The 25,781-nt window shown below is 64.1% G+C and overlaps 1 protein-coding gene across 2 annotated transcripts; it reads right to left on the bottom strand.

Moving 5' to 3' along the window:
- Positions 1-255: 255 nt before the first annotated feature.
- On the bottom strand, positions 256-25,103 carry MICALL1 (MICAL like 1). 2 transcript variants are annotated; one of them, XM_084876769.1, is made up of 16 exons: positions 24,654-25,103; positions 20,169-20,217; positions 19,669-19,810; positions 14,771-14,850; positions 13,913-14,061; positions 12,415-12,851; positions 11,024-11,081; positions 9,946-10,325; positions 8,081-8,490; positions 6,044-6,178; positions 5,177-5,303; positions 4,968-5,058; positions 4,760-4,833; positions 2,639-2,753; positions 2,414-2,460; positions 256-1,551 (listed from the first exon to the last, which is right to left on the bottom strand). In XM_084876769.1, the coding sequence occupies exons 1-16, from the start codon at positions 24,797-24,799 to the stop codon at positions 1,427-1,429; spliced, it is 2,565 nt and encodes an 854-aa protein (XP_084732895.1). In that variant the 5' UTR covers positions 24,800-25,103; the 3' UTR covers positions 256-1,426. The 2 variants fall into 2 exon arrangements, with proteins under 2 accessions (XP_084732895.1, XP_084732894.1); XM_084876768.1 differs by having other exon boundaries at positions 8,075-8,490; positions 24,654-25,102.
- Positions 25,104-25,781: the final 678 nt, after the last annotated feature.

Here is a 25,781-nt window from a genome sequence, read left to right as displayed (position 1 = left end):
CCAAGTTTCGTCTGTAGGGTAAACTCTACCTGCAGCCTCAGATAAGGGAGTAGGGCCAGATCAAGGGCTGCTTCAGGGACAGTCCCCAGGAAGCCTGTGTCCACGCCCTCCTGTGTCCACACTCTCCGGAACCTGAGGCCAGAGGGCGGCCACCGCCCCGCCCCGAGGCAGCCCACTGGAGAACCCAGATACCTTCAGCCCGCCCTCATTTAATCTCAGATCAGTCGCCAACATTTACAAATCACACACACACAATCTGGATTTCTAGCTTCTTTTGAAAAATGGAAAGATCTGATGACACGGCACATTCCCACCACCGAGTCTCCTGACACGGAGGCAGCTCAGCAGAGCCACGCCTCAGGCACCCCTCCCGGCCGGTGCATCCTGGCCCCTGGAAGGCCCTGGAGTCGGTGACCCGGCCCCAGAGCAGCAGGCACACGAGGAGGGGGCTGCCAGGGCTACACGGGCAGAGCCAGGGCGTCCCGCCCCAGGGCAGGCAGAGGCCAAAGCCCCTCCACGCCTCCTGGGCCCCAGCGAGGCCGGGCACCTGGAGGCGGGAAGGCAGGCAGACCTGGCCAGGCACAGCACCAAGGCTGCGGGCACTGCAGTGAGGAGGTCTCCGTTTATTGTGGGCGTAACACAGTGCCATCTTTCCCAGAGGGGTGCTGAGGAAGGGGCCTGAGGCCCCAGACCAGCTATAGCAGCAGAGCTTCGGCCGAGAGCTGCTGGCACAGTCCCGGGAGAAGGCCCGGCCCCCGCTCCCTTAGTGGGGAGTGGCCTCAGTCCTCTGGTGGGAACAGGTCGGGGAAGAACAAGCAACCGGAGTGTGAGGAGACAGACTGGTGGTGGCCACACGCGGGGATGGCCCCTCACCCCTGGGGGGCGGGTGAGCCTCCATGGGCCTCACTCCAGTGTGTCAGAGAACGGGATTAGCACCTACGCGAAGCAGACCCCTCAGTCCATCGGGCGCTGCCACCAAGCCTGCCTCCAGAGACTCCTGGGGAGACTCAGCTCCCCAGTGCGGCCAGCACAGCCCCTGTCCTGCGAGGTCCCTACAGAGCAAGGAGCGAGGGAAGCACCTCCTAGAACTTAGAGACGGAGGGAGGGTTTTGTCCATCAGCCCCTCTCAGGCTGAGGACACAGTCACTGAGCGACACGGAGACGTCATAAATAGAGCTCCCGAGGGAGAAGCAGACTGGCCACCCGCCCGGCGAGGAGGACGGGGACCGAGCCGGCCTGGCGGGCAGGAGGCAGCCACGCAGCCAAGCCCTGCTCTCTGCCTGCGAGCAGGACCCTGGAGGCAGGAGGCCTGCGCACACCTCAGGGGAAGGACCGAGGAGCTTGCTCCTTGGGTCTGTCACAGCATCTGAGTCGTCAGAACCAGGCCGGACAGGCTGAGCCGGCGGGAGGGGGGGTCCCCTCGCTGTTAGCTCTTGTCCCCGGGGGACTTGCTCTTGGTGTCACGCTTATTTGGTGTCAGCAGCTTCAGCACCTTCACCTTCTTGAACTTGCCCTTCTTGCCGCCCTCGGATTCAGCCTCCTTCTGGAATTCTGCAGGAGAAAGGGGAGCCTGAACAGCATGGGGGGAGGGTTGTGACAGAGCCGGTACCTCCTCCCGGGAGCCCTGGGCCGTCACTCCGCCCTCAGCCTCTGCTGCTTTGCCTGCAGGATGGGAACCAGATTCTCTCCCAGGGTTTTGGCAAGGATCCGAGATAAAGAAATGTGAGAACTCTGAAGTACGGCATACGTTTATCTTTAAGAGGCCGAGTCCCTAGGCCGGTGCTCACAGCTCTGTGGCTACAACACAAACACTGACTCAGCGGGAAGAAACTCGGAAAGCATCGCTCCCCGCCCCTGGCTTTACAGGCGAAAATGTGGGTTTGCAACGGACTCGCACCGACTGAGCTCTTCGTAGGTGCCAGGCCCAGCCGTGCCCCAGTACCCTCCGCACACGCCCGGGGGCGGGGCCTCTGCCACCCCTTCTGAGGGCCCAGTCAGGTCCGGCCCCCACTAATACCCACCAGAGGGGACTGGACGCCCAGCAGCCTGAGGGAGTCTAGATGCAGCCGCAAGGCCACAGCATGAGTCACGGTGGAACTAAGATTAAACCCAGGTCTCCCTCCTCCCCGCTCAGTGCTCCCTTCCCCGCTGCAGGCTGCCTTCCTGCTGGAAGTGCTGCCATTGGAGCCCACAGGCTTCTAAGCCAGCTGCAGCTCCCCAGGGGGAATGCAGAGCTCAGGCAGGAACTCCGGGCAGCCCGCAGCCACCCTCCGAACCCAGGCCACGGCCTCCTGGCCACAGGCCGCCTGCCTCGCCTCGCGGCCTTCTCAACAAGTCAGGACTGGGAGTTGGCACAGGCCATCCCTCCGCTCAACCTGGAGGCCAGAGGGCCCAGCGCCGAGGAGGGCCTCACCTTTCTTCTTAATCATGGCTTCCAGCATCTTATCTTCCTCTTCCTCCCTGAAGCGAGACAGGGAACTGAGTGTCCACAGGAGGAAGGGCCAGGAATCCCAGTCCCTCCCAGCCTCCGGCCCCCCAGGTGAAAGGGGGCTCTGGGGTCGCTGCAGTGAGGGCGGGGCGGGCCCGCCTCTCTGAGCCCCTCCCCCAGGAGCCGGGAGCCCTGGCCCAGCCCGGTCACCTCTGCCGGTCCTCATCCAGGCAGTTGACTATGGCATTGCGCTGCTCGATGAGGGTCACCATCTCCTGCATCAGCACCTTCTCCCGGCCGCGGTCCTCCTCTGTCCAGTCCTTTTCTGCCCAAGGAGAAAGTTGGGGGTGTGAGTGGTGGGAAACCCTCCTGCCTTCCCAGGAAGCCAGGCAGCAACCCCTGCGTGCTGAGTCCGGGCCAGCCCCGTGCTGGAGGCCAGGGCGGGGGAGCAGCTGGAGGGAGTCCACGTGGTGGGAAAGATGAAGGTCATCATAGAAGAGACCAAGGTGACGGGCTGCCTTCCAAAAACATCACCCGGGGGCGCTCAGAGGGCCGGCCAGCACCTGCTCTGGGAGCAGAGACCAGTGCATGCCCGATGGCTTCCTGCTTCTGTGCATTCCCTCATTCATAAATGCTCGCGTGGTTTCTTGGAGGAGGCAGGATTGGCCAGAGGGAGCAGGGAATCCCAGGGCCCTCGTGCAGGAGAAGCCAGGTGACCCACGTGGCTTAGTGGGACATTAATGCCACGAAGGAGGGCAGACCAGAGAGGACCCTGGGGCAGGGAGCCCAGCCATGCACCTGCTGCTCCTCCAGCTTCCTCTCAAGAATCCTCAAGCACCACCTCAGGACCCACCCGCCCCTTCACATTCCTCCCACCCAGCACGCAGGCCCCCAGAGGTGGGTGCCCACCCTTGGCCTTCCCCCCCACATCTGCCACCACAGGACTCCCAGTTTGAAATAAGCATCTGGGCCCCCAGCCATGCCTCAGCGACCCTCCACTTCACCTCGCACAAGACAGCAGCAGAGGCCGCATCACACAGCAAGGATGGAGCCCGTATTTGAACCTGGGCTACCTGACACTCCCCATCTGCAGTCCTTAGGGTATCTACAGGTTTCCAACCCTCGTGGGGCCTTATAAACCAATCCTACCCGCCAACGAACCTCTGGGACAGGGTGACAAAACCAGGATGTGCTGTCACCACACAGAGGGCTGGGCAAGCAACAGTAAGGCCAGAGCCAGGCTGGCCGGCATACAGGTGCTGTGCCCACTCTGGCCACAGGGTGTCACTGTGGCTCCCTCCAGTGTGGCCGCTCCTTAGCCTTCCTGAGATTTGGGAGGAACTACTCTCCCAGGCCTTCCCAGGGACACTCCCAGCTTCCCCAGTCAATGGAGAGGCAGGGCCGCCGACCCCGCGGGCAGGAAGGCTGTGTCCACAGGGTCAGGCCCAGGTCCACCATCCATGGGCAAGACTCCACCTCCCTGCTCTGCATCAATCACCTGTTTGTGGAAATGACGGTGCCACTCTGGGCCACAGGGAGTGGTCAGAGCCCGGCTCCCACTCTAAACACTCCACCGTCCCTGCGCCTCTGGGCTACAGCTTCGGCTCCCATGTCACAGCCACAGACCCCAACCCAGCCACGTAATAACCATCACTGTCCGCCCCTCAGAATACTCCCACATCCATGTCACCTGGTCCCAAGAACGCCTGTGAGGTGGTGCCCTCATCCTGTCTGACACCTGAAGCCGCTGAGGCTCAGGGAGGCCCCGCCCCCAGCACATTAGCAGCAAAACACAGGATGGTCTGCCTCTACCCAACCCTCCAACTGCCCCTCCACCATCCTGAGCGGTCCTGCCCTCCTCCCGTCATTCTGAGTCACGCTGTGCAGGGATCCCTCTCCTTTCCCTCCCCGTGCTGCCAGGTCCAGCTGAGCTCCAGCCCAAGCAAGAGAGTTGGACGTGCTTGCTCTAGCCTCAGGGCGTGAGCCCGGAGCTGCCTCTGGACAGGAAGCTGCTGTCATCTGCTCATCAGAGCAGCCCTGGGCTCTGGAGCCTGAGCCCCACCCCCCGGGGATCCACCCGCCCACATGTTCCCCGAGGGGCAGCCACAGGTGTCTGTCTGTTCCTGAGCTCGCTCCGTGGCCTGTCATCTCAGACACCGTGTGGCCACCCGCCCTGCTGGCTCCGACCACTATCACTGATGCACCCAGACACCCAGACGGCGCCTCCTGGCCGTTCCCAGAGCCGGCGAGTCCCATCAGGGCGCCTCCGTCCACTCCCAGCCTGCAGGGAGGACGGGGCCGCGCCTGGGCCCCAGGCCTGGCGGCACTCACCGGGCTTGTTGAGGAGGCACCGGAGCTCGTACTCCACGTCGGCCTGGCGCTGCTCCAGGTTCTGCTGCTTGAAGCTGGGGTGGGAGTAAGACGGCTGTTACGTTACTTCGGCCCCACGCAAGGCCCACGCGGTCAGTGATGCGGGAGGAAGTGGGACGGGGCGGGAGTGAGGGGCGGGGGGCGGGGAGCGGCGGGGGAGGGGACTCACACGTAGATGAGCTCGGACTCCCGCCGCACCAGCAGGTGCTTCTCGTGGATGAGCCTGAACCAGTCCACCAGCATGTCGTCCTCGTGGCCCTCTGCAACCACATGCCACTGAGCCAGGGGGAACGGGTCCGCCTCAGCGAGCGCGGCGCCCGCCCCCGCCCCCCGCACCCCCCCACGCATCCCCCTCCTCCCCCACCGCAGCTCTCGCACCATTCACCCCGCCGCGCAGCCTCTTCTCCAGGTCCACCCCACGCAGTTCCAGGGCGTCCAGCTGGCGCTCGATGGTGTCCACCTCGCGGTGGATGTCCTCCTCGGGGATGTACTGGTCAGCCTGGACCTGCCGACAGCACGCGGTCACGGAGCAGCAGCCCCGCCCAGGGCCCGGGCGCCCGCCCCGCCCTCGGCAGCGCCCGGGCGGGGACCGGGTGCTGTGGGCACAGACACGGCCGCCCCACGCCCCTGCCCAGCACCAATGGGCACACACCGAGGGAGGCTCACCTCCCGCCTCCGGTGGCAGCCCTGCCCCTTCCCTGCCACTCCCTGAGCGACATCCAGTGAGAGCGGCTTGTTATAGACAGAGGGACCCTGCGGCTAGAGCACTGTTCGGCAAACTGCAGCTCTCGAGCCACATGTGGCTCTTTGGCCCCTTGAGTGTGGCTCTTCCACAAAATACCACGTGTGGGCACACACGTACAGTGCGATTGAAACTTGGTGGCCCGTGTGCAGAAGTCGGTTTTCGGCTCTCAAAAAAAATGTCAGTCATTGTCCTGTTGCTATTTGGCTCTGGTGACCAATGAGATTGCCGACCACAGCTCTAGATTATCTTACTAGAGAGTCATCTGAGAGCTCTGATCCCTGAGCTAGAGGCCCCACCCACTGCTCCTGCTTGGAGGCAGCTGATCTGCTCGAAACCGCCCTGGTCACGTTAACCTTCCAGCTGGACCACCCCAGCGCCCTCTCCCACATCTGGGCCCAGCTGCCGGGAGCCCATCCTCCCCAAGTGCCCCCCGGGGGGGGGTTAGGGTGGGGGGAGGGGGGGCGGCTGGGCCCCCGCAGCCCGGAGCTCCCGGCGGGCACCTTGCGCTTGATGAGCGGGAAGCCGTGTCCCGGGGCCGGGGGCCGGGCCGGCCGGGGCCCTCTGGTGGCTTTCTTCGTGGCGGGGGATGCTGCGGGCGAGGCCCTCCGGTTGAAAGGGTTCTCCTTGCAGGAAGACTGAGGGCAGGCGACAGGACAGAGGGTGAGCCGGGAAGGGAGCGGTGGGACTTGGGGGAGCAGGCTGCCCGGGCTGGGGGAGGCCCCGCAGAGAGGAACCCCCCCATTGTCTCCCACACACACGCCCATCCCCCAGCCGCGGGCAGCTGCTCCCTGGGAACGCGCACACGTGCTTGTCTAGTTCTCACGGCCGCTCCGCCAAGTGGGTATTGTAATGCCCACTCTACAGCTCAAACTCAAGTTCAGAGAGGTTAAGTAATCGCTCAAGGTCAGGCACTTCCCAAGGGCCCCAGCCAGCTGAGTCTGTTTCAGGCCGGGCAGCCACCCGGCCTGGGGCAGGGCCAGGCCTTGGGCGTTTGGGGCCAGCAGAGCTGTAGCTCCTTCAGCCTCACCTCCGCGCCTTCCCCAGCGAGACTCCCGGGCTCAGAGGCGCTGCCCCTGCCCAGCGCGGCCCGGGCAGGAAGCAGGAAGCAGGAGCACCGCCCCTCCACCAGCCCTCCCGCAGTGCGTCTGGCCGGCAGGGGCGGAGAGCAGCTCTCCTGCCCAGCAAAGAGCCCCCTCCTCTGGCCCCTCTGTGCACTGAGCCCGCCTCTCTCTGTCCCTCTGGGGGGTCACCTCCCGCCCCCTGGAAGCACGGGGGTCGTCAGGGCCCATGGAAAGGCCTCACAGGCCATGGAGTGTCCCCGAGTGTTTACCCAGCTTTCTCCAGCCTCTGGGGGGCAGGGGGCCCTGCTCACCCCTGTGCAGCCCGGGGAGAGGCTCCCTCAGGGGTGCAGGCATGGCAGGAGGCAGGTATGGTTCCCGCAGGACAGCACCCACCCAAGCCCCTCTTCTGCCCACGGTGCCTCTGCCACCCTCGCCTCACTGTGGGGTCAGGGTGTGGGGTGCCTCAAGAGGAAGCCCATTTGGGACTCTCCCTCCTCTCCAGTCACACCTGAGGGGCTCGGCAGGGCCGAACAGCCTGAAACCCCAGCCCTTGGGGGCCCTCGGCCTTTTCTCAGACACACAGTTCCTTCACCCAAAAGGGTGTTTAAAGGGAGCGGCCTAAAGAAGGGGATCCAAAGTCACCCCTCCCCCACCTCCCACCAAGGATCCCGCTGAGGCCTAGAGCAGGGGCGGGGCCGGGGAAGGGGCGTGCGGCTTCTCCAGGTCTAGCAGGTGGTGGCAGAGCCGACAGGCAGCCTTGGCGGAGGTCAGGGAAGGTTAAATGCCCGAGAGGCACATGGGCAGAGGCTGGACCAATAGCTCAGCTGCCTCCCCGGCCTTGTCCTCTGTCAGGTCAGACCATGCCCACAGCTGCCATAGGAGCCGTCCTGCCCCTTCCCCCGGGGCTGGACCGGCCTCGGGCCTGCAGAGCTGCAGAGTGGGGGGCGAAAGTGGACGATCAGAACCTGGTGGCCCGGAGGGGCTGTGGCTGCAGGAGAGGCCCCTCAGGAGCCATCCTGACCCCTGGTGACCCCCCTTTCTGGTGTGGCACTGAAACAAGAGTGCACACAGCCCTCAAAGGTCATGAGCTCCCTGGAAGGTCGCCTCATGCCCACTCCACCCCAAGGGCAGACGGAGTGCAGGACGGGCCTGGGGGGCCTCTGAGAGCAGAGGGGGACAGAGGACGTGGATGGATGGCTGGGTGGGCGGATCCCGAGTGGAGCGGTGCATGGACAGGCAGGTGAGCAGGTGCCGGAATGCACCAACGCCTAGGGCCAGGCGGGCGGACAGGTGAAGAAATGGACGAATGACAGACAGAGGGATCTGTGCCTCCGTGAATGGAGTGGTGAGTGAGTAGATGGGCACGGCCAGGTCAGTCAAGAAGGAAGAGGCCAGCAAAGATGGGTGACCACGGGCATTCCTGCCCCGAGTCACAGACAGGCCAGCTTCCGGGCGAGGGCGAGGACTCACCTTCACCTGGAGCTGCGGGGATGCGGTGCCCGGCGCAGGCCCGGGGCCCTTGTCTCCCACCAGCAGGAGCGGGGTGGGGGCAGCGCCGCTGCAGGGCTTGGCTGGCGGGGCGCCCGGGCTGCCCCTGGCCTTGGGGGCGAGGCCGGGGCTGGCTTGAGGCGTCCGGTCCAGGGCGGGCTGCGCCAGCTCCCCCGAGGAGGACAGGGAGGAGTCGGCGGAGGGGCTGGCAGAGGTGCCGGGGGTGCCGGGGGCGTGGACGGCAGGCTCGGAGGAGCTCTTGGGCACAGCCGGCAGCTCCAGGAGGGCCCCGCCGGCGGGCTGGCCGGAGCTCTCGGAGGACAGGCTCTCCACGCTGAGGGCCGGCGACGGGGTGGCCGAGGGCGGCTCCGAGTGTGAGAGGCGGGAGGCGTGGAGAGCTGAAAAGCAGAGCGAGTGGGCGCCACACCTAACACAGCCCCCTCGACAGATCTGGGGGAGCCTCGGACACCATGTCCTCCCACGTCCAGAGGGAGCCCAGCACGGCCGCCATCTCCACCTCCCCTCCCCTATCTGAGCCGACCCAAGCCAAGCCAAGTTTAAAAGGCAAATCTGCCAAAACCAGTTTGGCTCAGTGGCTAGAGCGTCGGTCTGTGGACTGAAGGGCCCGGGTTCGATTCCGGTCAAGGCATGTGCCTAGGTTGGGGGCACATCCCCAGTGGAAGGCGTGCAAGAGGCAGCTGATCGATGACTCTCTCTCACTGATGTTTCTAACTCTTATCTCTCTCCCTTCCTCTCTGTAAAAAATCAATAAAATATATTTTTTTAAAAAAGGCAAATCTGAAAATAATAAATAAATAAAAATTTTAGCCTTAAAGAAAAAATTTTTAAAAAAGGCCAATCTGCCAGGGGAGGGGGGGCAGAGACACAATGGGAAGGAGAGCGAGGGGCCGGGCCTGTGCCCCCACCAGGAGCAGCGGGGCGGGGCCGCAGGAGCGGGAGCAGCAGCCTCACCGCCAGCCCGGGCCGCTCTGCCTGCACCGTGACATCCTCGGGCGGCGACGACACCACGCTTCAGTGTCGTCACCTGCGGTCCCAGACGAGGCCGCAGGCAGAGCCACGGCACCGACCGGCAGCAGCGGGGGGTGAACCGGCGGGTCTGACCCAGCACTCATCTCTGCGTCTCACCCCACCCACCACCTCCACTGGCTCAGGGTGAGGGTCTCAGGGCTCCAGCAGGGCCAGAGAGGGGACCCCGGACCACCTGCCTGTGATCATCTCCAACCCACCCTCGGCCCCACAATCTGAGGGCTCCCTGAGGTCCGGAGGCAGCCGGCCCAGCCATGGCGGAAGGTGACAGGGCCCAGGGCCAGCTGGAGCGGGGGAGCGCCCCAGAGGGACCCACGCCCAGAGCTGGCCCACCACCAGCTTCCGGATGAGAGGCCCGGACAGACACAGGACAGACACGGGAAGGAACTCTCAAAGTCACAAGGCCGACCCACACAGCCAGGTCAGAGCGCGAGGCTGTCAGCGGCCGCCGGGAGCGGGAGGGGTGACTAGCTCGGCTGGAGCCAGCTCAGCCCTGCCACCCGCTTTCCCGGGAGCCAGAGCCTTGCTCAACACTCGCCCCCGGAACTCTCGCAGTCCTGTGAGGGCGGCACAGAGCTAGACGAAGGGTCCGGACCTGGATGCAAACCTCCGCTGCTTAACTGCTGTGAGGACCTGGGCAAACCACTCACCTCTCTGTACCTCGGTTTCCCCACCTGGGAACGGGGGTAGGGCACCTATCCCACAGGGTAGCTCCAGGATAAATGAGGGGACACTGCGGAACCACACCCGCTCCGGCCCCGACCCCCGCGTTCCGATGTCGCTAGAGCCCCCGGGCTCACACTCACCGAGCGGGGACGCGCTGGGCGCCCGGGGCGCGGGGCGCTTCTTGGTCTTGGGGCTGCTGGTGGGGGTGATGCCGTACCAGGGGTGCAGGGACCTGGGTGCGGACTCCGGGGGGGCCTGGGCAGGGCTGGTGGCCGGACTGGGTGCAGCAGGCGGCTCCTCCGCCTCCCCCTCCGCCTCCTCCTCCTCGAAGGGGTTGTAGGGCTTGGGCTCCGGGCCGCTCGCCGGGCTCCCGGGGGCCGCCTCCTCGCCGTCCTCCGCCCGCCTGCGGTCCCGGCCGGGCGGCCGGGGGCTGCTGCCCGGGGGCGGGGGGGCCGGCTTCTTCCTCGGCTCCGCCTGGACCAGCGCGATCCAGGGAGGGTCCTTCCGGGGGGCGGGCGTCCTGGAGGCGGGAGAGGCAGGAGCCTCAGGAGGGAGGGCAGCGGCCTCTCCCTCTGGACGGCGCTCGTCCGTTCCCAAAGGGCCGCCGCCTCCTCTCCCGCCCCAGCACGGGCCCCGTCCGGGCCGCAGGCTGAGCGGACTGACAGCCACGTCCCCACGGGACCCCTGGAGGCCACACAGCCCAGCAGGAGACCCCCGGGCTCCCTCTGCATCCGCCTCCCACCCAGGAAACGGGGACACAGTGACCTCACCCCACAGGTCACAGGAGGCCCAGCGGGCACAGCACCTGGCCCACAGCGAGTGCTCCCTGAGTCTGAGCTCCTCTTGTGCTGTCACCACAGGGGGCACCCCGGGTCCCGGGTGGAGGAGCTGAGCAGGTGCCAGCCGCGCTGTGCTGGCTTTTCTGCTCCTGCTGCCAACCCTCCCAGCCCAGGGAGCCGCCCGGTCGCCCCCTCACGAAGGCAGCGCAGGCGAGGGAAGGAGAGGGACTGCAGAGGTGGGCCTCCGCCTGGCACCGCTGCCCACAGGACAGGGGCCCCGGGAGCCTCAGGGGAAGGGATGTGGGCTCAGCACGCCTCCCCCACCCAGAGATGCCCCTGCCCATTCTTGGGAGGGTGCAGGGTGGGTCCTGTGCCTCCCCAGCAGGTCCCAGGAGCCCCCCATTCCCACACCAGGCCCGAAAGCCTCTCGGGGCCGTACCTCTCTGACAGCTTGGGCGTCCCTCTCGGCTTGGGGACGGGGGGCTCGTTCAGCCGTCCTAGATGGGAAAGGAGGGTGAGACAGGCCTTCATGCGGCGTGGGCTGGGCAGCGCGGTCACCAGCCAGAGTGACCGCCTCACCGAGGAGTGCCCTTCCTTCCTACCTGCCCGTCACCTTGGCCGGTGGCCATGGCAACCTCCCCTGCCCACGCCCCTCCCACCCCCGCAGGGAGATTAGATAAGCACCGGAGGGCACAGGCAGAGGAGGGGAAAGGCGAGGACAGGGCCTGAGACCCCATTTGCATTTCCGTTGAGAAGGGAAAGCCCAGCCCTCAGACCTGCCCTGTGACGGGAAGGTCTCCACACACCCAGCACACTCCTCCGGGCGGCCTCTGACCCCAGTGCCTCCTGAACCCACAGCAGCCCCTGCCCCCTAACACCTCAGGTTCCACTGAAACCGCCTGCGCCCGGCTCCCCGGAGACCGGCTACACCACGGAGGCACACCGGTGAGCACCGTCTCTGCCCAGTGCCCAGCTCAGCACAGCCCCGGACAGCCAGGGGAGCCTCCGCCCAGCCCACGGGCCCTCCCAGCCGAAGCGCCTTCCCTGACCAGCTGAGAAGGGCTGCCAGCACATCGGGGTGCCCGGAGCCTGCCTGACGAGCTCACGGAGCCCAGGCAGGTCATCCGGAAAGCCCTGCCATGGGGGCCGGGGCGGGGGTCTCCCCACAGCCTTGATCAGAGCCCCCTGACCAGGGACACACCCGGCCTGCCCGCCCCTGAGCGCTCCCCGGTCAGAGGCAGACAGGACATGGCTGGGCGTGAGGGAGGTCACCCGGAGGGAGTATGCAAAACGGCCAGGCACGCCGAAACTGGTTTGGCTCAGTGGATAGAGCGTCGGCCTGCGGACTGAAAGGTCCCAGGTTCGATTCCGGTCAAGGGCATTCTTGGTTGCAGGCACATCCCCGGTAGGGGGTGTGCAAGAGGCAGCTGATTGATGTTTCTCCCTCATGGATGTTTCTAACTTTCTATCTCTCTCTCTTCCTCTCTGTGAAAAATCAATAAAATAAAAAAAAATTTTTTTAAAGATTAAAAAAAAAATAAAAAATGGCCGGGTGCACAGCCCCGGGCACAGTCGGGACACAGGCACACACCGTGTGCACTTGCTCCACACCCCAAAACGGACGCACACAAAACACACAGAAGAACACAAACACCCCAACACACACACAGCATGGCAGCCTGGGCATCTGCTTTGTTCCAGCTGTGCCCGCGGCCTCAGTCACTGTTTGTGTCCCCCCCACACACACAGACACAGACAGGCCCCATCAGCACGCCCAGGGCCGGCGTCACTGACACACCAGCGAGTGCCGTCCCGGCCGGACCCCCTCACCGTTCACCAGGCCGCTGGCTCCCTGCTCCGCCGGGTTCTCCGGCTGCAGACTGGACCGGGGCCGGGGCGTCGGGGGCACGGAGGGCGGCGGGGCTGTGCCCTCCACGGTCTTCCTGGGGGCGGGCATGGGGCGGCCGGCCTGGGGGCTGGCCAGATCCAGCGGTCTGTCCGGAACGCAGGGCTTGGTGGGGATCTGGGGCCGGGCCTCAGCCCCCGCAGCCGCCCTCGGGCTGGGGCCGCCCCCCTCCACATCCGTGGCTTCTGCTGCTGCGTCCCTGCCTTCTTCTTGCTGTCGCTTTGGCTGTGGCGGGGACCGGGGCCTGGCCCCCCGCCCGCCGGGGCCCAGCCGGGCACAGTGCTCCGCGCACACGAAGGTGCCCTCCTCAGGCCCGGCCCTGTAGGCCCCGGGGATGAGGGTGCTGGAGCAGTGCCGACACCTGCCGGGGAGAACGGGGTGGCCATTGAACCGGACCAGGCGGCCGGCCCTCCTCCAGCACCCCAGCTCTTCCCCCTCCTCCCGAATGCCAGCCGGATCCTGTCTCAATGCCCTGACTTCCCGGAGGAAAAGGAACACGGGAACTGTCAGGAGCACAGCAGAACAATACAGCCCCGGGAACCAGCAGCGGGACTGTGAACCGATTCGGTTTGGCCTGAGAGGAGGCAGTTCCCCGGGGACGGCGAGCCGGCCGCCTGAGGGCCAGGCTGAGGCTGGTCTCGGGCAGCGGGTTGTTGGTTTGGTTGTTTGTGGACAGAAGAAACCCACAAAGTGTCAGAGGGTCACACTTGCTTTTCCAAACTCTTACTCCAGCTGTGCCTCCACCTTTACAAGTTTTACTCGTGTGTGTGCACACCTCGTCACAATGTTGAGTTTCTTACTGGGGGGGCGGGGGGGAGGGCGGTCACGGGTTCTGTGTAAAAAGTTTTATAAACACACAGACACACACCACACACCCATCATACACACGCACACACTAAGCCACGAGAGTGCATCCTGCAACTGTCAGACTCCAGCTCCCTCGACTCTTCATTTCCTTTCCTGTGCCACACCTCTCCTAAATGGCTTGTACTTCCCTTGCCTCTTATTCCGTTCTCTTTAACCGCTTCCACTGGGAGCTGCACACAGAGAGCAGGCTGTCCCTGTGAGTTTTACAAATCCTCCGCCGCTACCCTGTCCCCCTCCCCTCACCCTCACACACACACACACACACACACACACACCCCGCAGCGGCCTCTAAAGCAGACTGCGCTCCTGAACACCCGGGGGTTCCCCTCCGAGAGACGCCGGGCAGAACCCGGGCTCCAGCTCTCCTGACCACGAGCCGGCCCCCCTCGCCCGGCCGGAGCTGCTCCCCATAAAGGAGACAAGCGGGGTGCTCCCTACGGAGAGCCGCGAGGTGCCCCCACGACGTTGCTGAACCTCGGAGTCCCACCCCACCCCCGAGGGTCCACTGAGGTCCCCCCACGGCGGTGCCGGACCGCGGCGCCCGCCCGCGCTCACCGGAAGCAGTGCCGGTGGAAGAGCCGGCCCTCGGCCAGGTACCGCTGCACCAGGTGCACGTGCTGCCCGCAGGCCGCGCACACGCTGCTGGGGGGCCGCTGGGCGCCCCCCTCCGGCTCCGACAGCTGCCCGGGGGCCAGCTCCTCGCCCTGCGGGAACAGGCGGGCAGATTGGGGTGGGGCTTGGTCACCTGCCACCCCAGTCCCTCTCAAGGCCGCTGCTCTCTCCTCCTCCCCCCACGTGCACTGCGGACACCCGCCAGGTGCGAATGGGCTTCGTCTGGGCCGGGAGGGGGACAGGGTGCGAGTCACGTCTCACAGAGGAGGACAGGAAGCCCGGATGGAAACAGGCAGGTCCTCCCTTCAGTGTCTAGACTTCCCCACCAGGAAGCCGGCTCCCGAGGGTGACCCCTCCCTGCAGCTGCTCCCACCCTCACGTCTGCGGTCCTGCAGGCTGGCCCGGAGTGACCGTCCTCACCGCCCCTCTGCCTCCCTCCTGGAGCCCCAGCGGACTTAGCTCCCAGTCTCTCTACTTCTAAGCCCTGTGACCTGAGCAGGCCTGTCTGAGCCTCAGTTTTCTCCTCTGTGAATCAGGACACAGCACAGCCGCTCCAGGGCTGCTAGAGGATAAACGAACCACCAGGCGGTGAGAAGCTGCCTCGCCAGGCGAGTGCATTAAGTCAGGCCCAGGTGGCAGAGGCCGTGCTGTGGGCTGCCCTGTGCCCCTTCCCAGGCCTGGCGACTCCTGACCTGACCCCGGCCTGGCCTGTGAGACGCCACTTCCAAAGCCGTGGGAAAAGGTCCAAGTGTCCCCTGCCAGCTGCCCTTGTCCCCCGCGCCCACCCGGGCACCTGCCTACCTGAGCCCTGTCTTCCGGTTCCGCTGGAGTGGGCGGCGGGGAGGAGGGGGACAGGCCCTTCCTGGGAGCTGAGACTCCGGCTGCCAAGAGACAGAAAGCAGACCTGAGACGGTGGAGACCACGTTCTGAGCTCTGCAGACATCACCTTCGGCCCCTGTGCAGCGGGACCAGAGCAGGGCCCCCTCTACACAGACCGCGGACACCTCCACGTCCAGCCAATCCTGGACGCAGCTGCTCACCCTCCTGGGCCTGCAGAGGGGGCGGTGCCCCTGCCGCACAGGGGCACAACCCAGAGCTCACATGCCCAGCCCATGGCAGGAGGGCGGCTTCCTCCCCACCAGGTCAGGGGGCTGGCGGGAAGGAGAAAGGAACCACAGGCTGGCCTGCAGGATCAGGAACATGGCCGCTCCCTGGGCCAGCAAGGAGCTGCCCTACCTCCGCCCCAGTGGGCAGCTGCGGCCCAGAACTTGCCCGCCGACCCTCGCCCCAGAGAAACCCACCACCCACCCAGCCTCCTCCGGCATCCTTCTCCTTCATTCCTTCAGCAATATTCACTGAGCACCCACTTGGTACCCAGGGATTAAAATAAGCACCCCAATTCTTAAAACTGTATTAAAAAGTCCCTTTTACTGTATGACAATTTAAAAAATAAGACCCCAATTCCTTACTGTGGCCTAAAATTACCAAACTTCAGGTCACAGTCCATTACTGGAGCCTGAAATCAATTTTGTGGACTGCAACTCGCACGTTTAAAACATGAAATAGCCGAAACCAGTTTGGCTCAGTGGATAGAGCGTCGGTCTGCGGACTGAAAGGTCCCAGGTTCGATTCCGGTCAAGGGCATGTACCTGAGTTGCAGGCACATCCCCACTGGGGGGGGTGCAGGAGGCAGCTGGTCGATGTTTCTCTCTCATCGACGTTTCTAGCTCTCTATATATCTCCCTTCCTCTCTGTAAAAAATCAATAAAATATATATATATATTTTAAATTAAAAAAAAAAATAAAAGATGAAATAGCCTGGCTGGTGTGGCTCAATGAGCACCAACCTATGAACCAGAAGGTCTGGGTTCGATTCCCTGAATTTCGGGCTTGATCCCCAGTATGGGGCATGTAGGAGGCAGCCGATCAATGGTTCTCTCTCATTATTATTTTTCTTTTTATAATAAAGTATATTTCTCAGATTCTTTTTTAATATATTTTATTGATTTTTTACAGAGAGGAAGGGAGAGAGACAGAGAGCTAGAAACGTCGATGAGAGAGAAACATCGACCAGCTGCCTCTTGCACACCCCCTACCGGGAATGTGCCCACAACCAACGTACATGCCCTTGACCAGAATCAAACCCGGGACCTTTCAGTCCACAGACCGACGCTCTACCACTGAGCCAAACCGGTTTCAGCTCTCTCTCATTACTGATGATCCTGTATCTCTCTCCCTCTCTCAAATCAATGAAAGTATATTAAAAAAAACAAAACAAAAAAACACCTAGCCAGTGTGGCTCAGTGGATAGAGTGTTAGCCTGTGGATCGAAGGGCCTTGGGTTCCATTTCAGTCAAGGGCATGCACCTCGGTTGCAGGCTCCTCCCCGGCCCTGGTCGGGGCTCATGCAGGAGGCAACCAATGGAGGTGAGTTCCTCTCTCATGGATATTTCTGTCTTTCCCTTTCCCTTCCACTCTCCCTAAAAATCAAGGGAAAACACCCTCTGGTGAAGATCAACAACAAAAGATGAAACGGAACAGAAAGTAACTGTGCATCACATGTGGAAGGGGAAGAATCATGTCCTAAAATCTGTTTCAGTTACGTATGTGTGTGTGACCTTAGGCTGTGACGGGAGCTGTACTTCTTACCATGAATCCTGGTAAAACATTTTGGAAGCCTCGCCGCCTGCTCAAGCCCCAGCCCCTCGAACCCCGTCTCTCCTCGTCTCCTCTCCCCTCACTCCCTGAAGCCCACAGGCCCCTGCTGCCCTCCTGCCTGGAACGTTCCTCCCAGATCTCACGCCTCCTTCCCCTCCTTCTCCAGGCTTAGCTCACACGGCACCTCCTCCGAGAGGGCCTCCCTGACCACTTCTATTCCCACTGCTTTCACCCCATTACCTTCGTTCCTTATTGGACCCTCCTACCACGATGCCATCATTACAATCCTCTCTCTCTCTCTCCCTCTCTCTCTCTCTCTCTCTCTCTCTCTCTCTCTCTCTCCTCTCTCACCCCCCACCCCCCATCCATTAGACTGCAGGCTCTGTGTGTGTCATCCTCAGCTCCCTCCCGAGCACAGCGCCTGGCACACAGCAGGTGCGCCGTGGGCATGTGTTACATGAATGAGTGAGTGCTGGAGCCAGGCAGCCGTGCACAGAGACAGTCTGCAGGGGAGCAGAGAGGAGCGATCGCGATGCTGCGGCCACAGTCTTGTGTTGAACACGGGGCATCTGCAGTAAGCAAAGCGGGGAGGCTGCTCAGAGGCAGAACGTGGCGATCAGAGGACCCGTGGGGAAGAGTGTGCTGGGAAGACCCGGAGCAGACGGTGGAGTTTGGAGCTGGAGGACCACCGAGAAGAGACTGAGCAGCACAAAGTGACGTGTGCAGGCTGGTGTGGCTCAGGGCTGGGCGCTGACCCATGAACCGGGAGGTCACGGGTTCCATTCCCGGGCGGGGCACATGCCCCAGTTTCAGGCTCGGTGTTCGGAGGCAGCCCATCGAGGATGTTTCTCTCTCGTTGATGTTTATCTCTATCCTTCTCCCTCTCTCTCTCTAATAAATCAATAAAACAAAAAGAATGGGGGGTGTTCACGAAGCACAGAGATCGGGGCAGCGAGTGGCTCGAGCTACGTGTGGGGAGGACCTCAGGGCCCCACTCAGAAGCTGTGCTTTATGCCGATGACACCCGCCACGGCCACCATGTGGGGCTGGAACCCCTCCTCCCTCTTCCCAGACGCTGGGCGTCCTGGAGGTCAGGGGTCAGCTGATGTGCCCAGGGTCACTGGCACCCGCAGAGCCTGGCGCAGGCTGAGCACCCGGCACGGCACTCCAGTGTCTCGGCCAGGGCCAGGTTCAAGGTGACCCGGCCCGGTGAGGGTCAAGTCCAGCCAAAAGCACCGTGAAAGCCCTCCCTTCGCCCGGAAAGTACAGAACGGCCCGTCCGGGGGCGTCTGACAGCCGGCTCTGCCTCCAGGGCGGGAACGTGGCGCTGGGCCTCCGCTGGCTGAGCGGCAGGTGGGATAAAAACGGTTTGCATTTGGGGGCCAAGTTTTATGAAAAGCACAAGCTGTGCTTTTAGCAACAAGAATCCCCGCGGGCCCAGGCGCAGCTCGGAGCTGGGCCCCAGGGCGCCCTCCTCCGGGGGCCTGGGGAGGACCCAGCACCAACAGTAGGATCGACGCCCCCCACCCCACCCGCCCCACCGCTCCCCAGAAGACGAGCTTAGTAGAGAGAGCCTGGGGGGTTCGACAGGGAGCCTTCCAGAAGACAGGACCAAATTGTGATTCTAGGAAGGCAGCTACATTCTAACCAACGGAAGAAAGATGCCGTAATAGCACTAACCCTGAGTCCTAAATAAGAGCCACAGAGGCTGACTTTCCTCATTTCCTCCTCACAGCAGCCCTGCGCGGTGGGCACTCTCCTCGTCCCCACTGCCCGGGGAAACCGAGGCAGAGAGGTGACCGAGGTGGCCGGAGGGTAAATGGCAGAGCACAAGTTGAGTCCACGCTCTTAGCTTCCACCCTATTGCCTCTCACCGAAGACTTAGAGGTCAAGAAATCTTTTTAACTTGATTTCTACTAAAAGACGTATCATGCTATTTGTTCAAGTGCCATATGAACCCCTAGCAATATCTTGGGAAGGGGAGTAACAGATTATTTTAATTTCTATGTCCTTTTCTGTGTTCTAACTTGTCTACAGTAAACATGCCTTACGTTTAAAAAGGAACAAAAGACCTGACTTGACAGACACTGCTTTACAGATGGGCTGGGATTGTTCACGTGACAGCGGGGGCAGGAGGCGGGCTGAGCGGGGGCAGGGGGGGCAAGGCGCCCACCCCCTCCGGACCCAGAGGGACCCAGAGCAGCAGTCCGGACCCCTCTGTTCTCCACCCGCCTCTGCTTTCCTGCCGCGTGACCTTGGCTCCTGGCTTCCCCACTCGGGGCCAGCTGCCCCGGGGAGTCCTGCACGGGGTTCTCCAGGCGGGGGCTGTCCCGCAGGGACCTGGCTCAGAGCAGAGAAGTGCCCGGTCCCCAGGGAACCCCCAGCTCCCAGCTTCTCCGTTCTCAGGCCTTGAAGGTCACTTCTGGGGAAGAGGCTGACAGCAGCCCACGGGTCACTTCCCGCCGAGGAAATACCCAGGGAAGTGTCTGCTAACAGGAAGTGGGCGGCGCAGAGGTGAACTCAGACAGCGGGAAGCACCCCTCCCGGCTTTGTCTCCCCTCATTTTGTTTTGCTCCGTTATGGGCTGCTGTGTTTGTTATCTGTCCCCACCACCAGACTGTGCGCTCGGGAGGGCAGCGACCTGGTCACAGCTGTGCCTCAGCACACGTGCGGTTTCACCCAGAAAAGGGCATTTCAGTGAGTGAATGAAGGATCCAGTGCATGGACGATGGGCGGCCCCCAGCTGCCAGTTTGCAGCGCAGAAAACTAACTACCACCGTCCCAGCCCCAGCCCCAGCCCAGCCCCAGCCCCAGCCCCAGCCCAGCCCCAGCCCCAGCCCAGCCCCAGCCCCAGCCCAGCCCCATCCCTGTCCCCAGCCCCAACCCCAGCCCTGTCCCTGTCCCCAGCCCCAGCCCCAGCCCCAGCCCCGTCCCTGTCCCCAGTCCCAGCCCCAGCCCCAGCCCAGCCCAGCCCCAGCCTCAGCCCAGCCCCAGCCCTGTCCCCCGCCCCAGGGCCAGTCTCCCTGAGGCTGCCCCCTCACCTTGGCCGTGGCTGGCGAAGTGGTTGTAATACTGGGACACGTAGGTCATGATGCTGAGGCAGTCGGGGACCCTCATGGAGACCATGTCATTGGGGTCCAGGAGAGCAGGAATGCCCAGCTCCTTCTCGGCCACTTCAAAGGCCTGGTGGGAAAGGCGCAGGGGTGGGGACAAAAGCAGGACGGGGAGGAGGCAGGTCAGTGGGTGCCCGTCAGTGGGAGGAGGAGTACCAGGGCAGGGGTGGGCATCGGCTCCCTCAGCTCTGAACCCACATGACGGCCTGGTGCTCCAGGGACAGCCGGCCAGAGGGAAGCACGAGTGGGGAAAGGAGCAGCCAGGGCCCCAGTGCAGGCAGCCCTTCCACAGATCCTGCCCTGCAAGACCCTTACCCACCCCCACCTCACCCCTCCTCACCCCTCCCCTTCCCCACCCCATCCCTCCCGCTCCTTCCCACCCCTCCCCACCCACAGCCTCTCGTGCTTTCATCTGTTGGAGGACTTACCAAACGGTTATTCTCGAAGACATTGTCCTTGGAAAGCGAATCAAAATCTCTGCAAGAGGCAAAGGGGAGGGGGGGCACTGAGGAGGTGACAGGACCAAGGAAGGGGCAGGTGGGTGACCTCATCCCAGGGGGCGGGGTCTGTGGACTGGCTGGGGGGAAACTGAGGCACCAGCACACGCTTGTGGAGCTGGGCCTTCCTGGTGGGGCACAGGCTGAGCTCAGGCACCCAAGCAGAGGATGCAAATCACTCCAAGGGCTGGGCTCAAGGTCAAGCTTCCAGGCTGAAGACGCCTTAGCTCACTGCCATCTGAATACCCTCCCCGGGAAGCCACATCCCGGCCAGACCGGGCAAATACTTGTCAAAACAGGGACATCTGTGGACTGAGGGCCTCACGCCCGTGCTGTTCAGAAGAGAACACTGAGGCCGCAGAGGGAACCAGCGGCCCCGGGAATCCACATTCCCGGTCCTTGTGCTGCAGGTCTCAGGCCTGAGAACATCACCAACGTGCTGGATCCCAACCCCGCCCGCGATGACTGCTCCTGAGTGGGGCTGGGACTGAGCGAGTCTGAGCTGAACTGCGAACAGAGCAGCCTCGGAGCTGCTGGCAGGCGCTGGCGGGCTGGCTGCCCCGCTGGGCCACCCCGGCAGCTCCTCCTGGCGGAGCGGCGCCGGCTCTCCCAGCTCTGAGCGGAGACAGGTGAGCGGCGGCAGGGCCGGCCGGGGGACGCCGGAGGGGACAGCTGGCCGGCCTGCGGGTTTATGTATCCCCCTCGCCCCTCCCGGCTCCGGCTGCTGGAGTGGCTGAGACCGGGAGAGGCAGCCCAGCCTTCTAGCTGGCAGCCTCCGGGGGGCACCGCCCGCCCCAGCGGTTGCCCTTCTATGGCTGAAAACTGCAGCCCGACTGCCCGAGGCCCGGGGCCGGGGGCCGGAGGCTGGAGCCGGCAGCGTGTCCTCCAGGCCCCGGTCCTGCTCTTCCCGGCCAGTGGGAGGACTGGCAGAGTCTGCGCTGGGTGAAGGCAGGCCGCACAGACAAGGGAGAGGGCAAGCACGCCCCGGCCCTGCCCTCCGACGCCGAGCCCCTCCAGGCAGAGTAGAGTCCAGGCACAGAGCCCCGGAAGGAGGTGCCCCGCGGTTGGAGAGGTTGGAAAGGTGCCCCCTTTGCCACCCCGGCCAGGCTGCTTCCTTCTCCCCTCCGCTGGCCCCTAACTGCCCTGGCTCTGCCACTGCCTCAGAGCATGACCCTCAGCAAGCAGGGTGAGCTCCTCACCCTCTGCCTCCCGGCCTGGGACGCTGTGAACGGGGGAGGGGACTCCAGCAGAAGCCCCCCAAAGGCTTGTCACCAGACCAAACGGACAAAGCACCTTGTCTCGGCCACTTCTTTCCGTCTCCCCAACAGTGTTCTTAGAAAGCGGGATCCATTCACCCTCTGTCCCATAGCTCCCGGACTTAGTAGGCACTCAGTGAACGTTTACTGAATGAAGACATCCTGGAAGCGTGTGAAAACCCGAAAGGCCCCCAGGGCTCTCCCTCCAGCCTCTCACCCCGCCCCCAGCCCTGTCTCTAACCACCATCTGGGCTCTGGTGGCAGATTTTCTGCCAGTTTCTAAGGCCCAGGAAGTTCTCTTTGGCTCCGGGGGAGATGAAGGGCACAAAAATGAAACCCATATGGTGTCTGCCCTCAAGGGAGCTTAAAGGTGCCTGGATTGGAGGAATTGGGAATGAACATGGCAGCAGGGCCCTGCCCGCCCTCCACACGCGCGCACACACACTCTCACACACACACACACGCACACACACTCACACACACACGTACACACACTCTCACACACTCACACATACACTCACACGCACACACACGCACTCACACACGCGTGCACGCACACACACACACACACACACACACATACACGCACACACGCACACGTACAGGCAGGACCCACAGCGCCAGGAGCTTGAACTGCTAGCCAAAACTGGTTTGGCTCAGTGGATAAAGCATCAGCCTGCGGACTGAGAGGTCCCGGGTTTGATTCCAGTCAAGGGCATGTGCCTTGGTGTGTTAGAGGCAGCTGATCGATGACTCTCTCTCATCAATGTTTCTAGCTCTCTATCTCTCTCCCTTCATCTCTGTACAAAATCAATAAAAATATTTTTTAAATTATTAAAAAAAAAAAAAAAAGATGCTGCTGCTTGCCAGACCCTCCTCCCGTGGAGATCCTCCGCTCCGCACCACAGAGGCCCGCTCTAGGCCTTAGGTGGGACCTGGGCCTCGGTTTCAGTCCTGTGCAATGGGCTGGCAGCGCCCCCGCTGGCCTGCCTTGCAAGAGAATGCCTGGGTGAGATCCTGGATCTCTTCTCAGGAGGGGAGCAGGCCTCCCTTCCTCTCCAACTCCGGCCACAGCCCTCCTCTGCTTAAAACCATCGTGGGCCGAAACTGGTTTGGCTCAGTGGATAGAACATCGGCCTGCGGACTGAAAGGTTCCGGGTTCAATTCCCATCAAGGGCAGGCATCTTGGTTTCGGAAACATCCCCAGTGGGGGGTGTGCAAGAGGCAGCTGATTGATGATTCTCTCTCATCGATGTTTCTAACTCTCTATCCCTGTCTCTTCCTCTCTGTAAAAAAATCAATAAAATATATATTTTTTTAAAAGTTAAAAAAAAAAAAAAAAAGCCGAAACCGGTTTGGCTCAAAGTTAAAAAAAACACACACCATCATGGCCCCCAAGGCCCTGTGAACCCCCTTAGGCAGCAGGAGGCCCTAAGCACTCTGGCCCAGCCGCTCCTCCCGCCACGCACCACAGTCCCCAGCAGCACGGCCTGTGCCCGCTCCGATCGGGGTCCCCTCTGCCAGCGCCCTCCCCTGGCTCCTCTATCTCCTTGAAAACCAGGTGACACCTGGAGGCCTCGCCCCCCTCCCTGACAGAGCGCCTCCCAGGGGAACGGGCGCCCTGCGCCAGCCTCTGCTCTCCCGGCGGTGGGCGCCTGCGGGTTTGCCTGGTCCGTGGTTGTTGTCTCCATCACCAGGCCCGTGCCCAGCACAGAGCAGTAACTCTGTGCTGCGTGTTGAATAAATGGAGGAGTAAGGACTGCCTAATAACCCTGCTTACAATAACGAATGTTAATTGAACGCTCGTTTCCTCATTTAACCCTCACAACTGCCCTGTGAGGTCAGCCTTATTGCCGCCCCCGCTTCACAGATGAGGGAGCGGCTGCCTGGGGCCCCGGTGACTTACCGCAGGGACTCCTGGGACATGGCACTGAGCACGGACCCAGCAGCCTGCACCGTCCCATACCCGAGTCCCCTCCACCTGGCCCTGCCCTGCCTCCTGCCCCCCAGCCAACACAGAAGACCCTGGTGTCCTTCTCCGTCCTCCTCCACGCCCCTCTGAGCACCCAACCCCTCCCAGTGCAGCTGTCACACCCCCCACGGCAGGCAGGGCCCACCTGCGACCGTCACCACCTCACCCCCTTCACTTCTGCATCCGCACCCCCAAAACCCCCTCCTCCAGACCGACCCACCACTCTCAGACACCGTACCACGAGGCCCGGAGCAAACTAAGTGCCTGCCCCAGGGACCCCTGAGGCGCCCCTTCCTCCCTCCACTCCGTCCCCAACGCCCTGTCAGTGCTGTCCTTGGGGAGACAGGTGTGGGGGGGAGCAGACACGGAGACTCTGGACCCTGCGGGCTCAGGCACCCTGGGTGGGGGGCGCTGTCAGCACCAGAAATGGCAGGCACTGATACACTCTCAGTGTTTTATGAATGAATGAATGAATGAATGAATGAATGAATGGGAGAGGTTCAAGGACCCAAGGAAGAGGAGCTGAGACAGAAGCCCCACGTCCACTGCTGGGGGGAGGGGGAGGTCTGGGGAAACTTCCCATGAGCACTCACTCCTGGGCGGCCGGAGAGAAGGAAGGAGACTTCATACCCCGGTGGCCGCCGTCAGACGCCGCGTCCCCACGTGGCCTCCCGCCCAGAGGGCAGCGGGACCTTGGGGCGCACCCTGGGGGCAGGTCTGTCCTGGCGGGGGTTGGGGCCTTTACGTCCCTTCATCGGAGCCCCTCACCCCCGCCGGGCACTGGGGACAAGGCGGCAGGGGTCAGAGAAGGGGGGTTCCCTGTCTCAGAGCCAGGGGGGCCCCGGAGGGCAGAGCCCCGTGTGAGGGGAGCTCAGTGCAGGAGAGGCAGGGCCCCCTGTGAAGAGCCAGGGCCTGGGGGGGGGGGGGTTCCTGAGGCGGAAATCAGTGCCGGGGGGCGGGGCCACCCCAACGCCCGCCGCGGAGCCCCGGGGCCGGCGGGGCCCGGGGGGCGGGGCCGAGGCCCGGGGGGCGGGGGTGCCCCGGGGGCGGGGGTGCCCCGGCCGGGGTCTCAGGGGCCCTGCGGGCGGGCGCCGGGGCCGTCGGTGGGGTCGGTGGGGTGGGTGGGTCGGGCTCGGGCTCGGGGCGGGGGTCCCCGCTCCCGCCCCCCCCCCCCCCCCGGGCACTCACAGCAGGTCGGGCCGGTGCCGGTGCAGGATGGCGCAGAAGGCCAGGCCGTCCCGGAAGGAGCCGCTCAGGTCGCGCACGTCCACGCCGCGGTAGCCCTCGCACTGGCGGCGGCACCAGGCCAGCAGCGCGCCCCGCGGGCCCGCCATGCGCCGCGGCTCCGCCCGCCCCGCCGCGATCGCTCTCCCCCGGCGAGGACCGGGGACCGGGGACCGCGGACCGGGGACGAGGACCGGCGGCGGCGGGCCTGCCCGCGCGGCTCCCAGCTCCGGCGGCGGCGGGCGGGGCGGGGAGGAGGCGGGGCCCGGCTGCGGTCCTCGCCCGGCTCCGCTCCGGCTCCCCGCCCGCCCGGACCTGCCCGGACCCGCCCGGCCGGCCGCCGCCCACCCGCCGCCGCTCCCCGCGCTGTGGGCCGGCGGGCGCCGCGTCCCCGGCCTGGGTCCCGCCCGCCGCCCGGAGCGGCCAGGGGGCGGCGGCCTGGGCCCCACCCAGCGCCGGCTCCGCCCCCAGCGTCGACCCCTCACACCCACGCCCCTCCCCGCGGCGATCCCCACACACCCCTCACTGTGGGGCCATCCCGAACCCCGAACCCCCCCAGACTAGCCCTGCCCCGCAACGCTGCCCCACCCGCCGCCTCCACCGCGCAGCCCGCCGGGAGCTCTCCCTTCCCCTCATCCGAGCCCCGCCCACTCCTGGGCCTGAGCTCCCACCTACAAACCCACCAGCTTCCCGGTCTGAAACTTGGGGGGGCTTCTCTCCCAACTCAGGCCCATCAGACGGTTCCCCTGCAGACTCCAAAGCCCCCCACATGGCCACCTCCACCCTGTGTCACCTCCGAAACACCCTGCCTCAGTCCGCCAGGAGGCTCCGTGCCCGGCCACACCAGCCCAGGGGTCCCCTCAGGGAGGAATTGAGCCTGACCACCGGCCCAGCAGGATTCTGACCCCATTGTAGGCTCTGGGGTCGCCCCCTCCCCACTGGGCCTCTCTCCTGCCCCGATGAGGGCCGTGAGGGGCTGGGCGGTGCTAGGGGAAGGCCCTGTGGGAAGCAGGCCCTTGTCTGGCGGGGCACTGGGTATCCGGCCTGGAGCCCTTCTCCTGCGCCCCCTTAGAGACCTGGGGAGCGACCCCT

This window comes from Pipistrellus hanaki, assembly GCF_964339955.1.
Source record: "Pipistrellus hanaki genome assembly, chromosome: 3".
NCBI classification, from domain to species: Eukaryota; Metazoa; Chordata; class Mammalia; order Chiroptera; family Vespertilionidae; genus Pipistrellus; species Pipistrellus hanaki.
The sequence above is the reverse complement of the archived record's forward strand: the minus strand, read 5'-3'. Positions and strand labels throughout refer to the sequence as shown.

What these genes read in the sequence shown, in the direction of transcription:
- MICALL1 (XM_084876768.1), bottom strand. Translation starts at nt 24,799, where the DNA reads ATGGCGGGCCCGCGGGGCGCGCTGCTGGCCTGGTGCCGCCGCCAGTGC. An exon ending in CTTCGCCAGCCACGGCCAAG is followed by an intron (nt 14,851 to 19,668) that starts GTGAGGGGGCAG and finishes GTCTCTTGGCAG; the next exon opens with CCGGAGTCTCAGCTCCCAGG. An exon ending in GAGTCCGAGCTCATCTACGT is followed by an intron (nt 4,834 to 4,967) that starts GTGAGTCCCCTC and finishes CTCCCACCCCAG; the next exon opens with CTTCAAGCAGCAGAACCTGG.